The sequence below is a fragment of the Microchirus variegatus genome, assembly GCF_963457635.1.
Source record: "Microchirus variegatus genome assembly, chromosome: 19".
Lineage (NCBI taxonomy): Eukaryota > Metazoa > Chordata > Actinopteri > Pleuronectiformes > Soleidae > Microchirus > Microchirus variegatus.
Genome location: NC_139820.1, coordinates 5,455,629 through 5,469,223, shown reverse-complemented (window position 1 = coordinate 5,469,223; position 13,595 = coordinate 5,455,629). Strand labels below are relative to the sequence as shown.

The following is a 13,595-nucleotide window of genomic DNA, read 5'->3' as shown; positions in this document are numbered from 1 at the left end:
GACTCTGTCAAGACAAGATGGCAGCAACAACAACAACATTTTGCTAGATTCTTGGCCCCCGCCCTCCTGCCCCTGTTGAATACATGGCTGTTAAATACACACAAGCACTTACCTCAGACAGGTCTGATGGTATTGCTTGACAAAAACCTGTTTCCAACATCACCGGAAGCAAATCACCAAAGGTTATGCACTAGAATGTTTACGTGGTGGAGACCAAAACGGAGCTAAAATAAGAAGTTGATGGAATTTAAATGTCATTAAAGGTGATTAATATCACTTTTTTGTGTTAGATTCCTTGAGACTGACTTGTATTTCTGTGTTTTGTCTTCCAAAGGTGCGCTTGGCGATGTACAAGAAGTACTTCAAGACCATCGGCTTGGCCTTCATCATCTCCATCGTCTTCCTGTACGCCTTTCAGCAGGGCGCCTCCTTAGTCTACAACTACTGGCTCAGCATGTGGGCTGACGACCCCATCGTCAACGGCACCCAGATTGATACGGACCTGAAACTGACTGTGTTTGGGGCTCTGGGCTTTGCACAAGGTCAGTTATATATCATATAATAAGACACTACACTCTTAGAAATAAGGGTTCCAAAAGGGTCCTTCTACAAGGGCTGAGGTTCTACCTGGAACCATTTGCTTCTGAAAAACCCTTTCCCGTAGAAAGGGTTTTTCAAGGGTTCTTGGTAACATTAATGGTTCCAGTAAGAGTCATTTTGATCCAGAGAACCCTTTAAAACCCCTTTCCTGAATAAAGGGTTTTAAAAGGGTTCTTGGTGGAACCCTCCAAAAGGGTTGTGAAGTAGAGCCTTATATGGTTCTACTTAGCTAAGAGAGTACACTCTTAGAAATAAAAGTGCTAATTAGAACCATATAAGGTTCTTCGGCTTGTCCTCATAGGAGAACCCATTTTGGCTCCAGGTAGAACCTTTTTATCAAGGTTCTACCTGGAACCCTTTTGGAAGGTTCCACCAAAACCCTTTTAAAACCCTTCATTCAGGAAAGGGGTTCTTCAAAGATACACTACACTCTTAGAAATAAGGGTTCCAAAAGGGTCCTTCTAAAAGGGTTGAGGTTCTACCTGGAACCATTTGCTTCTGAAAAACCCTTTCCCCGAAGAAAGGGTTTTTCAAGGGTTTTTGGTAACACTAATGGTTCCAGTAAGAACCATTTTGATCCAGAGAACCCTTTAAAACCCCTTTCCTGAATAAAGGGTTTTAAAAGGGTTCCAGGTGGAACCCTCCAAAAGGGTTCTCCTATGAGGACAAGCCAAAGAACCTTATATGGTTCTACTTAGCACTTCAAAAGTCTTTGAACAGTCCACCGTGGAACAAATCTCTCTCCTCTGTCCAGGTGTCGCCATCTTTGGCACGACGGTCGCCATCTCCATCTGCGGCATCGTCGCCTCTCGCCAGCTGCACGTGGACCTGCTGATGAACGTGCTGCGGTCGCCCATGTCCTTCTTTGAGTGCACGCCCAGCGGCAACCTGCTCAACCGCTTCGCCAAGGAGATCGACGCCATCGACTGCATGGTGCCCGACGGTCTGAAAATGATGCTGAGCTACGTCTTCAAGCTCATGGAGGTGTGCATCATCGTGCTGATGGCGACGCCGTTCGCAGCCGCCATCATCCTGCCTCTCGCTTTCCTCTACGCCTGTGTCCAGGTACATTTAAAAATTATTTTTCTTCTCTGAGCACATTCTTTGAAGCAATAGCAGGGTTTCATTACTGTATGTTAGTGGAAAACGCTCTGGGCTCCAAAACCAACCCTGCTGATTCTGCGTTTCACTTGTATTTGATTCCCCCGTACCTGCTGACAATCCATGTTACACACGCTCACCGTGAATTATGGGAATGCCCTCAGATTTCCCCTTTTTTTTCGAATTGGCCATTAAAGCCGGTGTTTTATTTTTCCACTGTGGGCCACAGAGCTTCTACGTCGCCACATCCTGTCAGCTGCGCAGGCTGGAGGCTGTGAGCCGCTCGCCCATTTACACCCACTTCAATGAGACGGTGCAGGGCGCTGGCGTCATCCGGGCCTTCGGGGAGCAGTCCAGGTTCATTCAGCAGGCCAACAAGAGGGTCGACTTCAATCAGACTTCTTATTTCCCCCGATTTGTGGCCACCCGGTGAGATGATATATCATAATTACTTGTCGTCAATGATCTATTCACTCATTATTTATTGCACCAGTGACTGCTTTATGGTCCACGATTATGTCTGCCTTGCCTGTAATGAGGACACATTTTTTTTTCAAAGTTGCCAGGCTACAGCTTTAAGCAATGTTACATTCACAGGTGGCTGGCAGTCAACCTGGAGTTTGTGGGTAATGGCGTGGTCTTAGCGGCTGGCATTCTGTCCGTGATGGGGAAAAACACGCTGAGCCCCGGCATCGTTGGACTGGCCGTGTCGCATTCCCTCCAGGTAAGAAGCTCGAAAAAAGCGCCCCAGTTATACACTACACTCTTAGAAATAAAAGTGCTAAGTAGAACCATATAAGGTTCTTCGGCTTGTCCTCATAGGAGAACCCCTTTTTAGCACCAGGTAAAACCTTTTTGTAAAGGTTCCACCTGGAACCCTTTTGGAGGGTTCCACCAAGAACCCTTTTTAAAACCCTTTACTCATTAAAGGGGTTTTAAAGGGTTCAAAATGGTTCTTACTGGAACCATTAGTGTTACCAAGAACCCTTGAAAAATATTTTTCAGAAGCAAATGGTTCCAGGTAGAACCTCAGCCCTTGTAGAAGGACCCTTTTGGAACCCTTATTTCTAAGAGTGTGCCGTTCAAAAGTTTGGGGTCACCTATACAATTTTTTATGGTGTTTTCCATTAAAAGTCACACTTTTATTCATCAAAAGAGTTGCAGAATGAGTAGAAAACATAGCGAAGACATTAGAAATAATGATTTTTATTCAAAATTATCATCAAAAACCAGCTAAACTGTTTTCAGCTGTGCTAATATCATTGCACAGGGGTTTTCAAGGGATTTTCTAATCAGCCAATAGCCTTCTAACGCGATTTGCAAACACAATGTACCATGGTTGCTGGAAATGGGCCTCTATACACCTATGTACATATGTACTTACCTTAACCCCTAATCCTAACCCTAGCCCTAACCCTCACCCTTAAAAACCAGACGTTTGCAGCTAGAATAGTCGTTTACCACATTAACAATGTATAGAGTGTATTAAAAAGTGCTTTTCTAAGTGACCCCAAACGTTTGAACGGTAGTGTATAGTATAAAACGTGAAGCTAATTGCCTTGGATTTTGCAGGTGACTGGGATCTTGAGCTGGATCGTAAGATCCTGGACCGATGTGGAAAATAACATCGTTTCTGTGGAGAGAGTGAGTGAGTACGCTGACACCGCTAAAGAGGTGAGTGTTCTCCTGACACACACACACACACACACACACACACACACACACACACACACACACACTGTTTTTGTTCTTTTCTTAGTCTTTGTTATTGTCTCGTTCAGGCCAGTTGGAACACTGAAGGCAGCTCCCTGCCTCTGGCCTGGCCTCAGAGAGGAACGATAGAGTTTCAGAACTACGGGCTGCAGTATCGTAAAGGCCTGGAGTTGGCTCTGAAAGGCATCACCTTGGATATTCACGAACGAGAGAAGGTGAGTTCTTTGGTGTGATTCTCAGATCTTATTTCTGAATCTGAATCATGTTATCACCACGTACGATCCCTTTTTCACAGGTCGGAATTGTAGGTCGAACAGGAGCCGGGAAGTCCTCGCTTGCCCTCGGAATCTTCAGGATCTTAGAGGCGGCAAAGGGGAAGATCTTCGTAGACGGCGTCAACATCGAGGAAATCGGACTCCATGACCTGAGATCGCGCATTACGATCATTCCTCAGGTATGACAGTCTCGCAATAACAGAAGCTAAGCTCTGGCTTTCCTCACATAAACTGTTTCTATTCCAATATAAAACTACAGAAGGCATTTCAGAGAGCGCTAACCTCCGCCAAGGTTGCTCAATTTCCCACATGATCTACAAGTCTGTCCTTTATTTTTTGTGTTACAACGTATAATTATTGGTGGAGGGGATTAGTAAAATGTAAATAAAGTGTATTAACCACTCTGGAAGGTCAGTATTAAATATCAGCTGCTGTCCTCTCTCTCCCAGGACCCCGTGTTGTTCTCAGGCTCCCTCCGGATGAACCTTGACCCCTTCGACACCTACACGGACGAGGAGGTGTGGAGCTCTCTGGAGCTGGCTCACCTCAAGAACTTTGTCTCCAATCTGCCCGACAAACTCAGCCACGAGTGTTCAGAGGGAGGAGAAAACCTCAGGTACACACAAGTGTGCCGAGTTATCGATATCAACACCTTATCTGTGTCTTATCTGTGATTCTAAAACCCTCTCTATCTCTTACTCTCCTTTTGTCGGAATAGTCTGGGTCAGCGTCAGCTCGTGTGCTTGGCCAGAGCCTTGCTGAGGAAAACCAAGATCCTGGTCCTGGATGAGGCGACGGCAGCTGTGGACCTGGAGACAGACACGCTCATCCAGTCCACAATCCGCACACAGTTTGAAGACTGCACCGTCCTGACCATCGCTCACCGCCTTAACACCATCATGGACTACACCAGGTATGTCATAGGTTAGATATACACTACCGTTCAAAAGTTTGGGGTCACTTAGAAATGTCCTTATTTTTGAAGGAAAGCACTTTTTTCAATGAATATAACATTAAATGAATCAGAAATACACTCTATACATTGTTAATGTGGTAAACGACTATTCTAGCTGCAAACGTTTGGTTTTTAATGGAATATGTACATAGGTGTATAGAGGCCCATTTCCATCAACCATCTCTCCAGTGTTCTAATGGTACATTGTGTTTGCTAATAGCGTTAGAAGGCTATTGGATGATTAGAAAACCCTTGAAAACCCTTGTGCAATGATGTTAGCACAGCTGAAAACAGTTTTGCTGGTTCTTTGACGAAAGAGCAAAATGATTATTTGGAATAAAATCATTATTTCTAATCTTGTCAATGTCTTGACTATATTTTCTACTCATTTTGCAACTCTTTTGATGAATGAAAGTGTGACTTTTAATGGAAAACACAAAAAAAACATTATATATATAGGTGACCCCAAACTTTTGAACGCTACGCTCTGAGAAATAAGGGTTCCAAAAGGGTTCTTCTACAAGGGCTGAGGTTCTACCTGGAACCATTTGCTTCTGAAAAACCCTTTCCCAAAGAACGGGTTTTTTCAAGGGTTCTTGGTAACACTAATGGTTGGTTCCAAGAACCATTTTGATCCAGAGAACCCTTTAAAGCCCCTTTCCTGAATTAAGGGTTTTAAAAGGGTTCTTGGTGGAACCCTCCAAAAGGATAACTGTTCTACCTGGAGCCAAAACGGGTTCTCCTATGAAGACAACCCAAAAGAACCTTATATGGTTCTACTTAGAACCCTTATTTCTAAAAGTGTAGAGTATCTTTGAAGAAAGAATGCCTTTCCTCTCCTGATTCTGAAGGAATGCGGGAAAAAAATTCCCAGACAAAATACAATTACAGTCTTAAGAAATAACATCTTAATTGCCTTATGAGACACTTTACAGACAAAACACAATTATAGTCTTAAGAAATCGCAGCTTATAAGAGAACAATCAAACATTTAAAAAACACTTTCTTTTATCCACAGAGTGATCGTGATGGACAGAGGCCACATTACCGAGATGGACACTCCCGCCAACCTCATCGCACAACGGGGACAGTTCTACCGGATGTGCCGGGAGGCCGGGCTGGTCTAGGCTCTCTCTCTCTCTCTCTCCGGGCCTCGTACCTTTTTGGCGCGCAGACGTCAGCACCTTATTCGTTTGCGGCTCCATCGGGCCGTTTTTCCAAGATTTTATGGCAGCTCAGATCTTCCTCTCCGGGAGGGCATTGTCGACGAATCTCAAGATGCAGCTGCTGACACCGTCCCTACAGAATATAACACACACACACACACACAGAGAGAAATGCTGTCTAAAGTCAGGAAAAGACATTGTTAACCTCAGATGATGAACATTTAAAAAGAAAACTACAGTCAACTGTAGACTCTCCAAGCTTTAAATATTGTATATATAGTCGTAGTGGAGTCACTTTATTCCGTGAAAAGTCAAAGGCTGGAATGAAAGAGGATTTCCATTCTCTTTTTGAATGGGAGCGATACTATTTTTGTAGTTTTTCTAAGTGTTTATAAGCACATGGCATATTTTTTTAATGTTCTCTCAGGCTTAAATGTTGTTGTTTACTTTTTTTTAGCCTCGCGTACCAATAAAGAGGCGACTTTTGTAATTGTAAATCTATCTATCGTTGCCTTCTCGTCCCAGAAACTGGGGCAGAAGCCACGCTTGACACACTAACCTTCAAAAGGTTGACCCTGGCAAATGCAGGGCCTTCAAAATCTGAGCGCGGCGCTGGCCAATTTGGAGTTTTTATATGTTAGAGGCGAGGAGGACAACACTGAAGTGAGCCAAAGCATAAGTCCAACTATGTTGTGGCTGTTGTTTATTTCTGTAAAAGTAAACATATAAAAAAAAGTGAACAGAGACCTCACTGGTCAGATTTAACCTGACGCCAGTATTGAAAAACCACCACGAAATGAAGAGAATGTCTCTTCAAAACAATGGTGATAAATCTTTTGTGGGATTATCTCGGTGCCTCCACCACACAAATTCAGGCCATATGGACGGAGAGGAGATAAAATCACTACGTTGGTGCTGACACGACAGACTGTATATAGTCCACATTGACCGTTACTCTCAAATTCAAAGAAAGAACCCTATGAACTTTTCAAAGAGAAGAGGCATTTGCTGTTTTTGTCTTACTGGTTTAGACAAATATATTCTAAGAGAAACCCGATGGTTTATTTATGTCATATGACAAAATATAAAGTTTTCTTAACATTCTGAGGATTGTATTATATTTATACTTTTTTTTATAGCTAGCTTTTTATTTTTCACTGACCTTTTACTGTTCATGTACTGTCTTGTTACATACATCATGCTGGATAAATAAAATATATTTGGATCTATGCTGGGATTTGTGTTTTTGTAAGGAAATTATTAGAAGTAGAAATTAGAATCCCCCATAATTATTTAAAAAAAGAAAAATGTGTTGCTCTAAATAATCAAATTAATTATTTGGAGGAAAAAAAAGTATTATCATCATCATCATTTGTCTTATCATCCCTACAGTAAACATACCAGTTAGTTGTAGTTACTACACCCGGCCAGTAGGTGGCAGTAGCTCCATGTGTCAGAGTGTCGTTTGTTTACACTTGTTGCAATGGCGACCACCTCTGAACTCAAATGTGGTAAGAACTCAATATGTTTCTTAATTCTTTTGTTATACTGTATACTACAATCCTAAGTAAACAAACGAAAGACTACGTAATTGCATACGAGAGTCCAGAACTATTAATAATCGTGTTTAGGCAAAGGTTTATCTTAACCGCAACGACAAGACGTCCTCATTTGCGAGTCCCCATTCAAAAACGTTGTAATTCGGGAATCCAGAGTAGCCTTTTAGCGTGAGCTAAACGTGCTTTCGCGAATATGTCACCGATTTCGTTGTTAGCAAACTCTACATTTAAACTCGGCGCAGCTATAACCCGTCTGCGAAGCGGAAAAGTGTATGAAGTTGTGGCTTTCCCAGTTTCCAGCTGTTAGCATTCGCTAGCTAACGTTAGCTGATGTTCACGGTAGTTAGCTTGTTGACTTTTTGCCGGTGTCGATTTTGAAACTCAAAACAAAAACAAATAAGCAACACATGTATGCCGAATTGCACAAAGGTCTTCATTAATGCCACTGATAGTAGGAAGCATGTTTGAAAAGCTATACAACTGTTTTATTTACTAAAGTTTGTTTTAAATTGGCAAGTTATTGAGTGGAGTTTGACGTATGTTTTGAAAAAGCGATTTGGACATCAGGGTAAACATGAGGTACAGTTAGACCACCAACATTTCATATAAATCTACAAATGAGTTGAATATGTGTGTTTTTAGCGTTGAGGGATACACTGGAGTCCCGCGGTGTCCTGGGCCAGCTGAAGGCTCGTATCCGGGCGGAAGTGTTCAGCGCCCTGGATGACCAGCGTGAACCACGGCCACCGCTGTCCCACGAAAACCTGATCATCAACGAGCTAATCCGGGAGTACCTGGACTTCAACAAGTACAAGTACACGTCGTCAGTACTGACAGCAGGTGGGTGGAAATGAATAAGTGCAACCAGTGTTTTTATATGATCACAATGCGTTTGTACAACGGTTTTGTTTACTGTCTTGACTTAACACAGGATTTCCAGTTAGTACTTGGGTGTAATCCATTTTTATTTTATTTTTTAAAATCTGTCATTGATTACAAAGCGTTGCAACACATCTTCCAGTCACTGAGTGTACTTGTACTGTTTGTTTCCTCAGAGTCAGACCAGCCAGAAGCTTCCTTGGACAGACAGTTCTTGGCCAATGAGCTGAACGTCACAGAAGATGCAAGCTCCAAATCTGTGTAAGACATAAAAAAGCTATTGTGTGGGCAATAACTGTATGGAACACTCTGATCTCTATTGGAAAAACCCCACAATTGCTGGTGAAAACTTGAAAATTAAAAATAGTTTATCACAGTTTACGTTCAAGAACAGCTACTGCTGTTTAAGCATTGTGCAGCTCCAAGTTCCTGGGCGAGTAATGCTTTGTTAAAAGGACAAATACACAACGTATACCTTACCAAAGCTGATTGTTATCCTCACATTTTATTTCCCAGGCCTCTTCTCTACGGCCTAGTGTCCCACTTCCTGAACAGCAGCGACAATCGAGGGAAGGTATTTCTGCGAGGTTCCTCTCTGCCGACGGGTCCCGCTGCCAGCAACACAGTACCAGGACCTGGACCCGATGCCTAAGACCCTGCACTGTGCAGTGCACTGAATACTGGAATAGCTTGGACTTTAAATGCTATGACTCTCCAGTGTATGAAACTAACTGAAATGTTGCACCATGTTGTGTGGACTTTCATGTTCATGCAGTAATGTACAGTAAGTACAGAAAGCATTTCTATATTGTTTTTAATGCATAATGGATTTTGGCTTTATTCACACTGAAAGTTAAGGTTCCTTTATGTTTTGTCTATTTTACTGTGAAATATTTTTGGTGCTTGAATTGTGTCTTTGAATTCTTTTTTAACAAAATAAATGTTTTATATTTATGCAATACACTGGTGCAGTTGATGTTGGGTAACACAAGGTGGCAGTGCGTCCCCTTTCCTTTCAGACAAACATAAACACACACTGACTGGTGCTTCTTCACTCCTGTAACAGTCAAATATGTCGTGATTATTTAGATGCATAACTCGCACATTTCTCTCCCTAAATGCAGCATCTCTCCTGCTCGTCTCTGCCACCTCGGAGCTGAGGCTGAGAATTCCCAAAATCGCTGCCCTTATTTAGTCAGAGGCCACATAGAGTCCCAGTGTCATAATTAAATCATATTAACGAGGCCTTTTTCATTGATTTCAGCAGGTCGTAAACTAACATGTCATATTAAAAAGCAGCCGCCACCACCGCACGCACACCAGACCCCGCACTGACACGTAAACATGTCCTGCAACAAGCCCATACTTTTTTTTTTTGCATCTCACTTCCTGTCTCACCATTTAAGGGAACTTGACATTCTTATCTCACGCCACTTCAAGGCCCAAGTTTCTGGTACTGATCTACTGATTCAGCTGTTTGTCTGCAGCGTATCACCGCTTCTTCCATCTCTATCTCTAAGTATTTACAGCTCTAAAGGTGTATTTATCCCATTTCCTCTAAAAAAAAAATAACACTAGCCATCAATCTGAATTATTGCTGCCATGAAAACTGATTTACCCTTAAAGGGTTGCGGCCCTGAGATGCCAAGTTTATTGGCACCGTGTGAGCGCTCTCTTGAAAATGGCTATATAAGCGGAGGAAGTTGGAACAATGGCACACGATTGCTGAATTGGCCTGAGTTGGCCTCGTCGTAATAGGTAGCATTTCTCCTGCACAATATTAATTAGCTGTGTGTACAATAGGCAGCTGTATAAATAGTACTTTTTAAAAAGTAAAGGGTCTTTTTGACTGCAGCAGAGTGAGCTGACATTTGCCCCCAGGCTGGAATTAGAAAGCAATGGCATTCCACGAGGGTCAAACATATCTATAAACATATTTTCTCTCTAATAGATGGCCATGTATGGACATGAGAGTGAGGAAAAACATTCAAATTAAAAAACATTTGTCTTAGAGATCTCTACAGTTTTAAGTGTATAACACAATGTATGTGCAGAAGTGTCAGCCACAGTGAGGAGAGGTTCATTTGTGAATACATTTACATTTATTCCTGCAGCGTGATCCACGTGAGCTCCAGGGCGAGTGACACTGACCACCACCTCTACCCCCTGCCTTGGAGCTCCAGGACTGGGGGCGGGAGATGGTGGTGGTTGTCCCCGCTCTGGAGCTCCAAGGCGGGGGGTAGGTGATGGTCAATGTCCCCGCTCTGGAGCTCCAGGACTGGGGGCTGGAGGTGGTGGTCAGTGTTACTCGCCCTGGAGCTCTCGTGGACCAGCCTTGGGGCTGTAGGTTCTCCCTGCTATAGAGCTCCAGGGCGGGGGGTAGGTGGTGGTCAGTTTCCCCGCTCTGGAGCTCCAGGACTTGGGGCTGTAGGTGGTGGTGGTTGTCCCCATTCTGGAGCTATCAGAGCAGGGGGTAAGTGGTGGTCAGTGTCCCCGCTCTGGAGCTCCAGGACTGGAGGCGGTAGGTGGTGGTGGTTGTCCCCACTCTGGAGCTCCAGGGCAGGGGGTAAGTGGTGGTCAGTGTCCCCGCTCTGGAGCTCCAGGACTGGAGGCGGTAGGTGGTGGTGGTTGTCCCCTCTCTGGAGCTCCAAGGCGGGGGGTAGGTGGTGGTCATTGTCCCTGCTCTGGAGCTCCAGGGTGGGGAGTAGGTGGTGGTCAGTGGTAGTAGTTGTTGTAGTAGTAGTAGATGTTGTTGTTGTGTGTTAAGTTTTGGGGAAATAGGAAAGTTAAAATAAGGTAAAACAGTCAATATTAGTGTCAATAGTGTGTAAAATGTTTAAAAAAAGTTGAAAAAAGTAAGGTAAAAGAAACATTCCTCTTTTTTTCCCCTGGAATTCTCTGCATCATTTATCAGGCTATTTCACCCAGCTCTGAAACCAATTCCTAAAATAACAGGCCCTGTGTCCATGCTGGCTCTCTCTCTCTCTCTCTCTGCTCCCTTTGAATGAGTTCTTCGGCCAAAAACTTATTGAGTACAAACTAATTTTGTCGGCACACGATGCATGCATTACATCATCATCATCATCATTATTATTAAATCATTATTATAATTATAACACAAGTAAGCATTCACACTCAAACTATTTCTAGGGTTTACAGAGAATGTTCTTAAGAGAGAAAGAGAGAAAAATAAACAGTAAAAGTGCTTTATTGATGCAGAAGACCATCACTGAACAGCCAGCACTCAGCAGAAGATCACAGCAGGTGCCACTTAATGAGCTTTCCTGTGTATATACAGTAAGTGACTGAGGGAATGTATATACTACGACAAGGAATCGCACATTTGATGATGAAATCTGAAATACTGCATTGATTACTTCCTAATTCAACAATTTATATTCAAATTGCTCCAAACGGAGACGCGTGAGGAAAATATGAAGAGCCTCTGCCGTGCACTGATAAGCTATAAAACCGTTTTTGTCTCTGCTTTAAATTATAAGGGTCATTTCCATAGAAGCAACTGTGTTTGTTTGAACAATTGCATTTGCGGCTGGACCATATTTAGTCACGGGGGCTGCGGCTGCGCTCCACTTTGATAGTAAGACAGAGCGCTGGCCAAGGATTCCGTCCAGACCCACGTTCCTTATATGGCACATACTGCAACCTCTCTGTTCAATGTATCTGCTGCTCTCCTCCTCCTCCTCTTCATTTTCTTCTTCATTAGCCTCCTCTGCGTTCCCTCTCACCCTGTGTCCGCCACGCCACATTTTATTATTATTATTGTGTGCAAACACCAGATTGTATGAATTGTGCCTTTTTGGGATTTTGACGCAAACTGAAGGCGACATCAAGAGATGTTGCACTGCAGTTTGTGTTGGTTTTTGGTTTGTCACCAAGTCTCTCCCTCTTTCCCTCACACACACACACACACACACACACAGTCTGTGTCTCTGGCACAAAACAGACTCACTAACTCTCGGCTTGATTTACTGGAGCAAACAGAGCGGTGTCCTTATATAGGAAGTTTCATCAGAAAGAAGCTGTTAACAGGGCATGGATGCAGCCAGAGAGGAGGGTTGGAGCTGATAGTGGAATGCGATATGTGTAGTGATAGAAGACACTTTAGTCGGATGTACACACACAGAAAGAAACATTCATTATGAGTTATTTGTATAGAGTGTGTGTGTGTGTGTTGGGGGGGGGGGGGGGCTCTGTTACAGTAACAGGAGATTCCAGTGCAGCTTGTTTGCCTTATGAGGAGTGATTGCATAATTCAACCCCACATGCTGCCTTTTTAGTTATGTTAAGTTATTTTTTAAGCCAATTTTTTTTTTTTTTACCTGAGATGTTGTGTAAACCAAGTGATCCAGAGCACGTCACTATACATCACATGTGTCAAACTCAAGGCCCGGGGGCCAGATGTGGCCCGCCGTGTCATTTTATGTGGCCCCGCGAGTGATTAATTGGTCTTAAAAAATCTGTGTTAAAATAGGTCTATGCTGCTTTAAGGCATGTGTTGACCATAAACTACATTTCCCACAATGCATGGCGATTTGCGTTACCCGCAAAGTGACGGCACCGCCACTAAATCGCAGCGTGTCATTGTATATGCCTCATGCGACGAGTGAAATTGAACAAGTAATAAATACAGACAGTTATTTAGCAATATGTCGCTAAATATGTTACCTTTATTTTACATTATATTTGGTTACATTTAGCTACATTTATTCTGTATGACAGTTACATCTGGCCCTTTGAGGGTAACCATTATGCTGATGAGGCCCTCAGTGAAAATGAGTTTGACACCCCTATAGTATAGATGCTCATAATGTATGACAAGGAGCCATAATAATACCTCGTACCTTAAAGGGTTAAAATAATAATAATACATTACTAAACAAAATAAGGTGAAGTAATACTACTACTTTCGAAGGAGAAACATGTAATAAGTAACTCAAAACACATTTACATTTACGCCTCATCTACCCATCACCAAGTATTTATGTATTTTACACATGCATAACTCCAGGATACAAGAATATGTCTGGTTTTAAACACATTTTCATTACCGTCCTGGATTAAACTGCTGTTCTTCATCCTTATATTTATTTAAAATGTGTATTTTGGATGTTCTCTTAAACTGATGCATGTGTTTTTTTTTACTCTGCTTTAATTCGTCTGGGGATGCAGCAACAGACACTTAATAACATGGAAGTGTGAGTGAATGGGTGTGATTGCAGAACTGTATATAACAGTTATATATATATAATATAAATAGAGACTATTTATCATTAATCATCCAGACCTTTGCAGAGAATATTATTTCTGGTCTGTCACAGTAAGGACG

At 42.7% G+C, this 13,595-nt stretch overlaps 2 protein-coding genes across 2 annotated transcripts in view; both read left to right on the top strand.

Moving 5' to 3' along the window:
• The window catches only part of abcc6a (ATP-binding cassette, sub-family C (CFTR/MRP), member 6a), a gene marked incomplete at its 5' end in the record, with an annotated part of 30,345 nt that extends 24,560 nt beyond the window's left edge, over positions 1 to 5,785 (top strand). The window contains 10 exons of the mRNA XM_083906331.1: positions 335 to 542; positions 1,355 to 1,665; positions 1,931 to 2,130; positions 2,299 to 2,425; positions 3,274 to 3,375; positions 3,483 to 3,629; positions 3,710 to 3,868; positions 4,139 to 4,305; positions 4,408 to 4,602; positions 5,663 to 5,785. Coding sequence (XP_083762457.1) covers positions 335 to 542; positions 1,355 to 1,665; positions 1,931 to 2,130; positions 2,299 to 2,425; positions 3,274 to 3,375; positions 3,483 to 3,629; positions 3,710 to 3,868; positions 4,139 to 4,305; positions 4,408 to 4,602; positions 5,663 to 5,771 — 1,725 coding nt within the window. The 3' untranslated portion in view covers positions 5,772 to 5,785. The remainder of the gene's footprint in view (positions 1 to 334; positions 543 to 1,354; positions 1,666 to 1,930; positions 2,131 to 2,298; positions 2,426 to 3,273; positions 3,376 to 3,482; positions 3,630 to 3,709; positions 3,869 to 4,138; positions 4,306 to 4,407; positions 4,603 to 5,662) is intronic.
• A 1,508-nt stretch (positions 5,786 to 7,293) lies between these two features.
• cep20 (centrosomal protein 20) lies at positions 7,294 to 8,900 on the top strand (the record flags this gene model as incomplete). The annotated part of the gene is made up of 4 exons (XM_083905642.1): positions 7,294 to 7,321; positions 8,012 to 8,209; positions 8,425 to 8,509; positions 8,765 to 8,900. The coding sequence occupies 4 exons, from the start codon at positions 7,294 to 7,296 to the stop codon at positions 8,898 to 8,900; spliced, it is 447 nt and encodes a 148-aa protein (XP_083761768.1).
• Between the last annotated feature and the right edge of the window lie 4,695 nt (positions 8,901 to 13,595).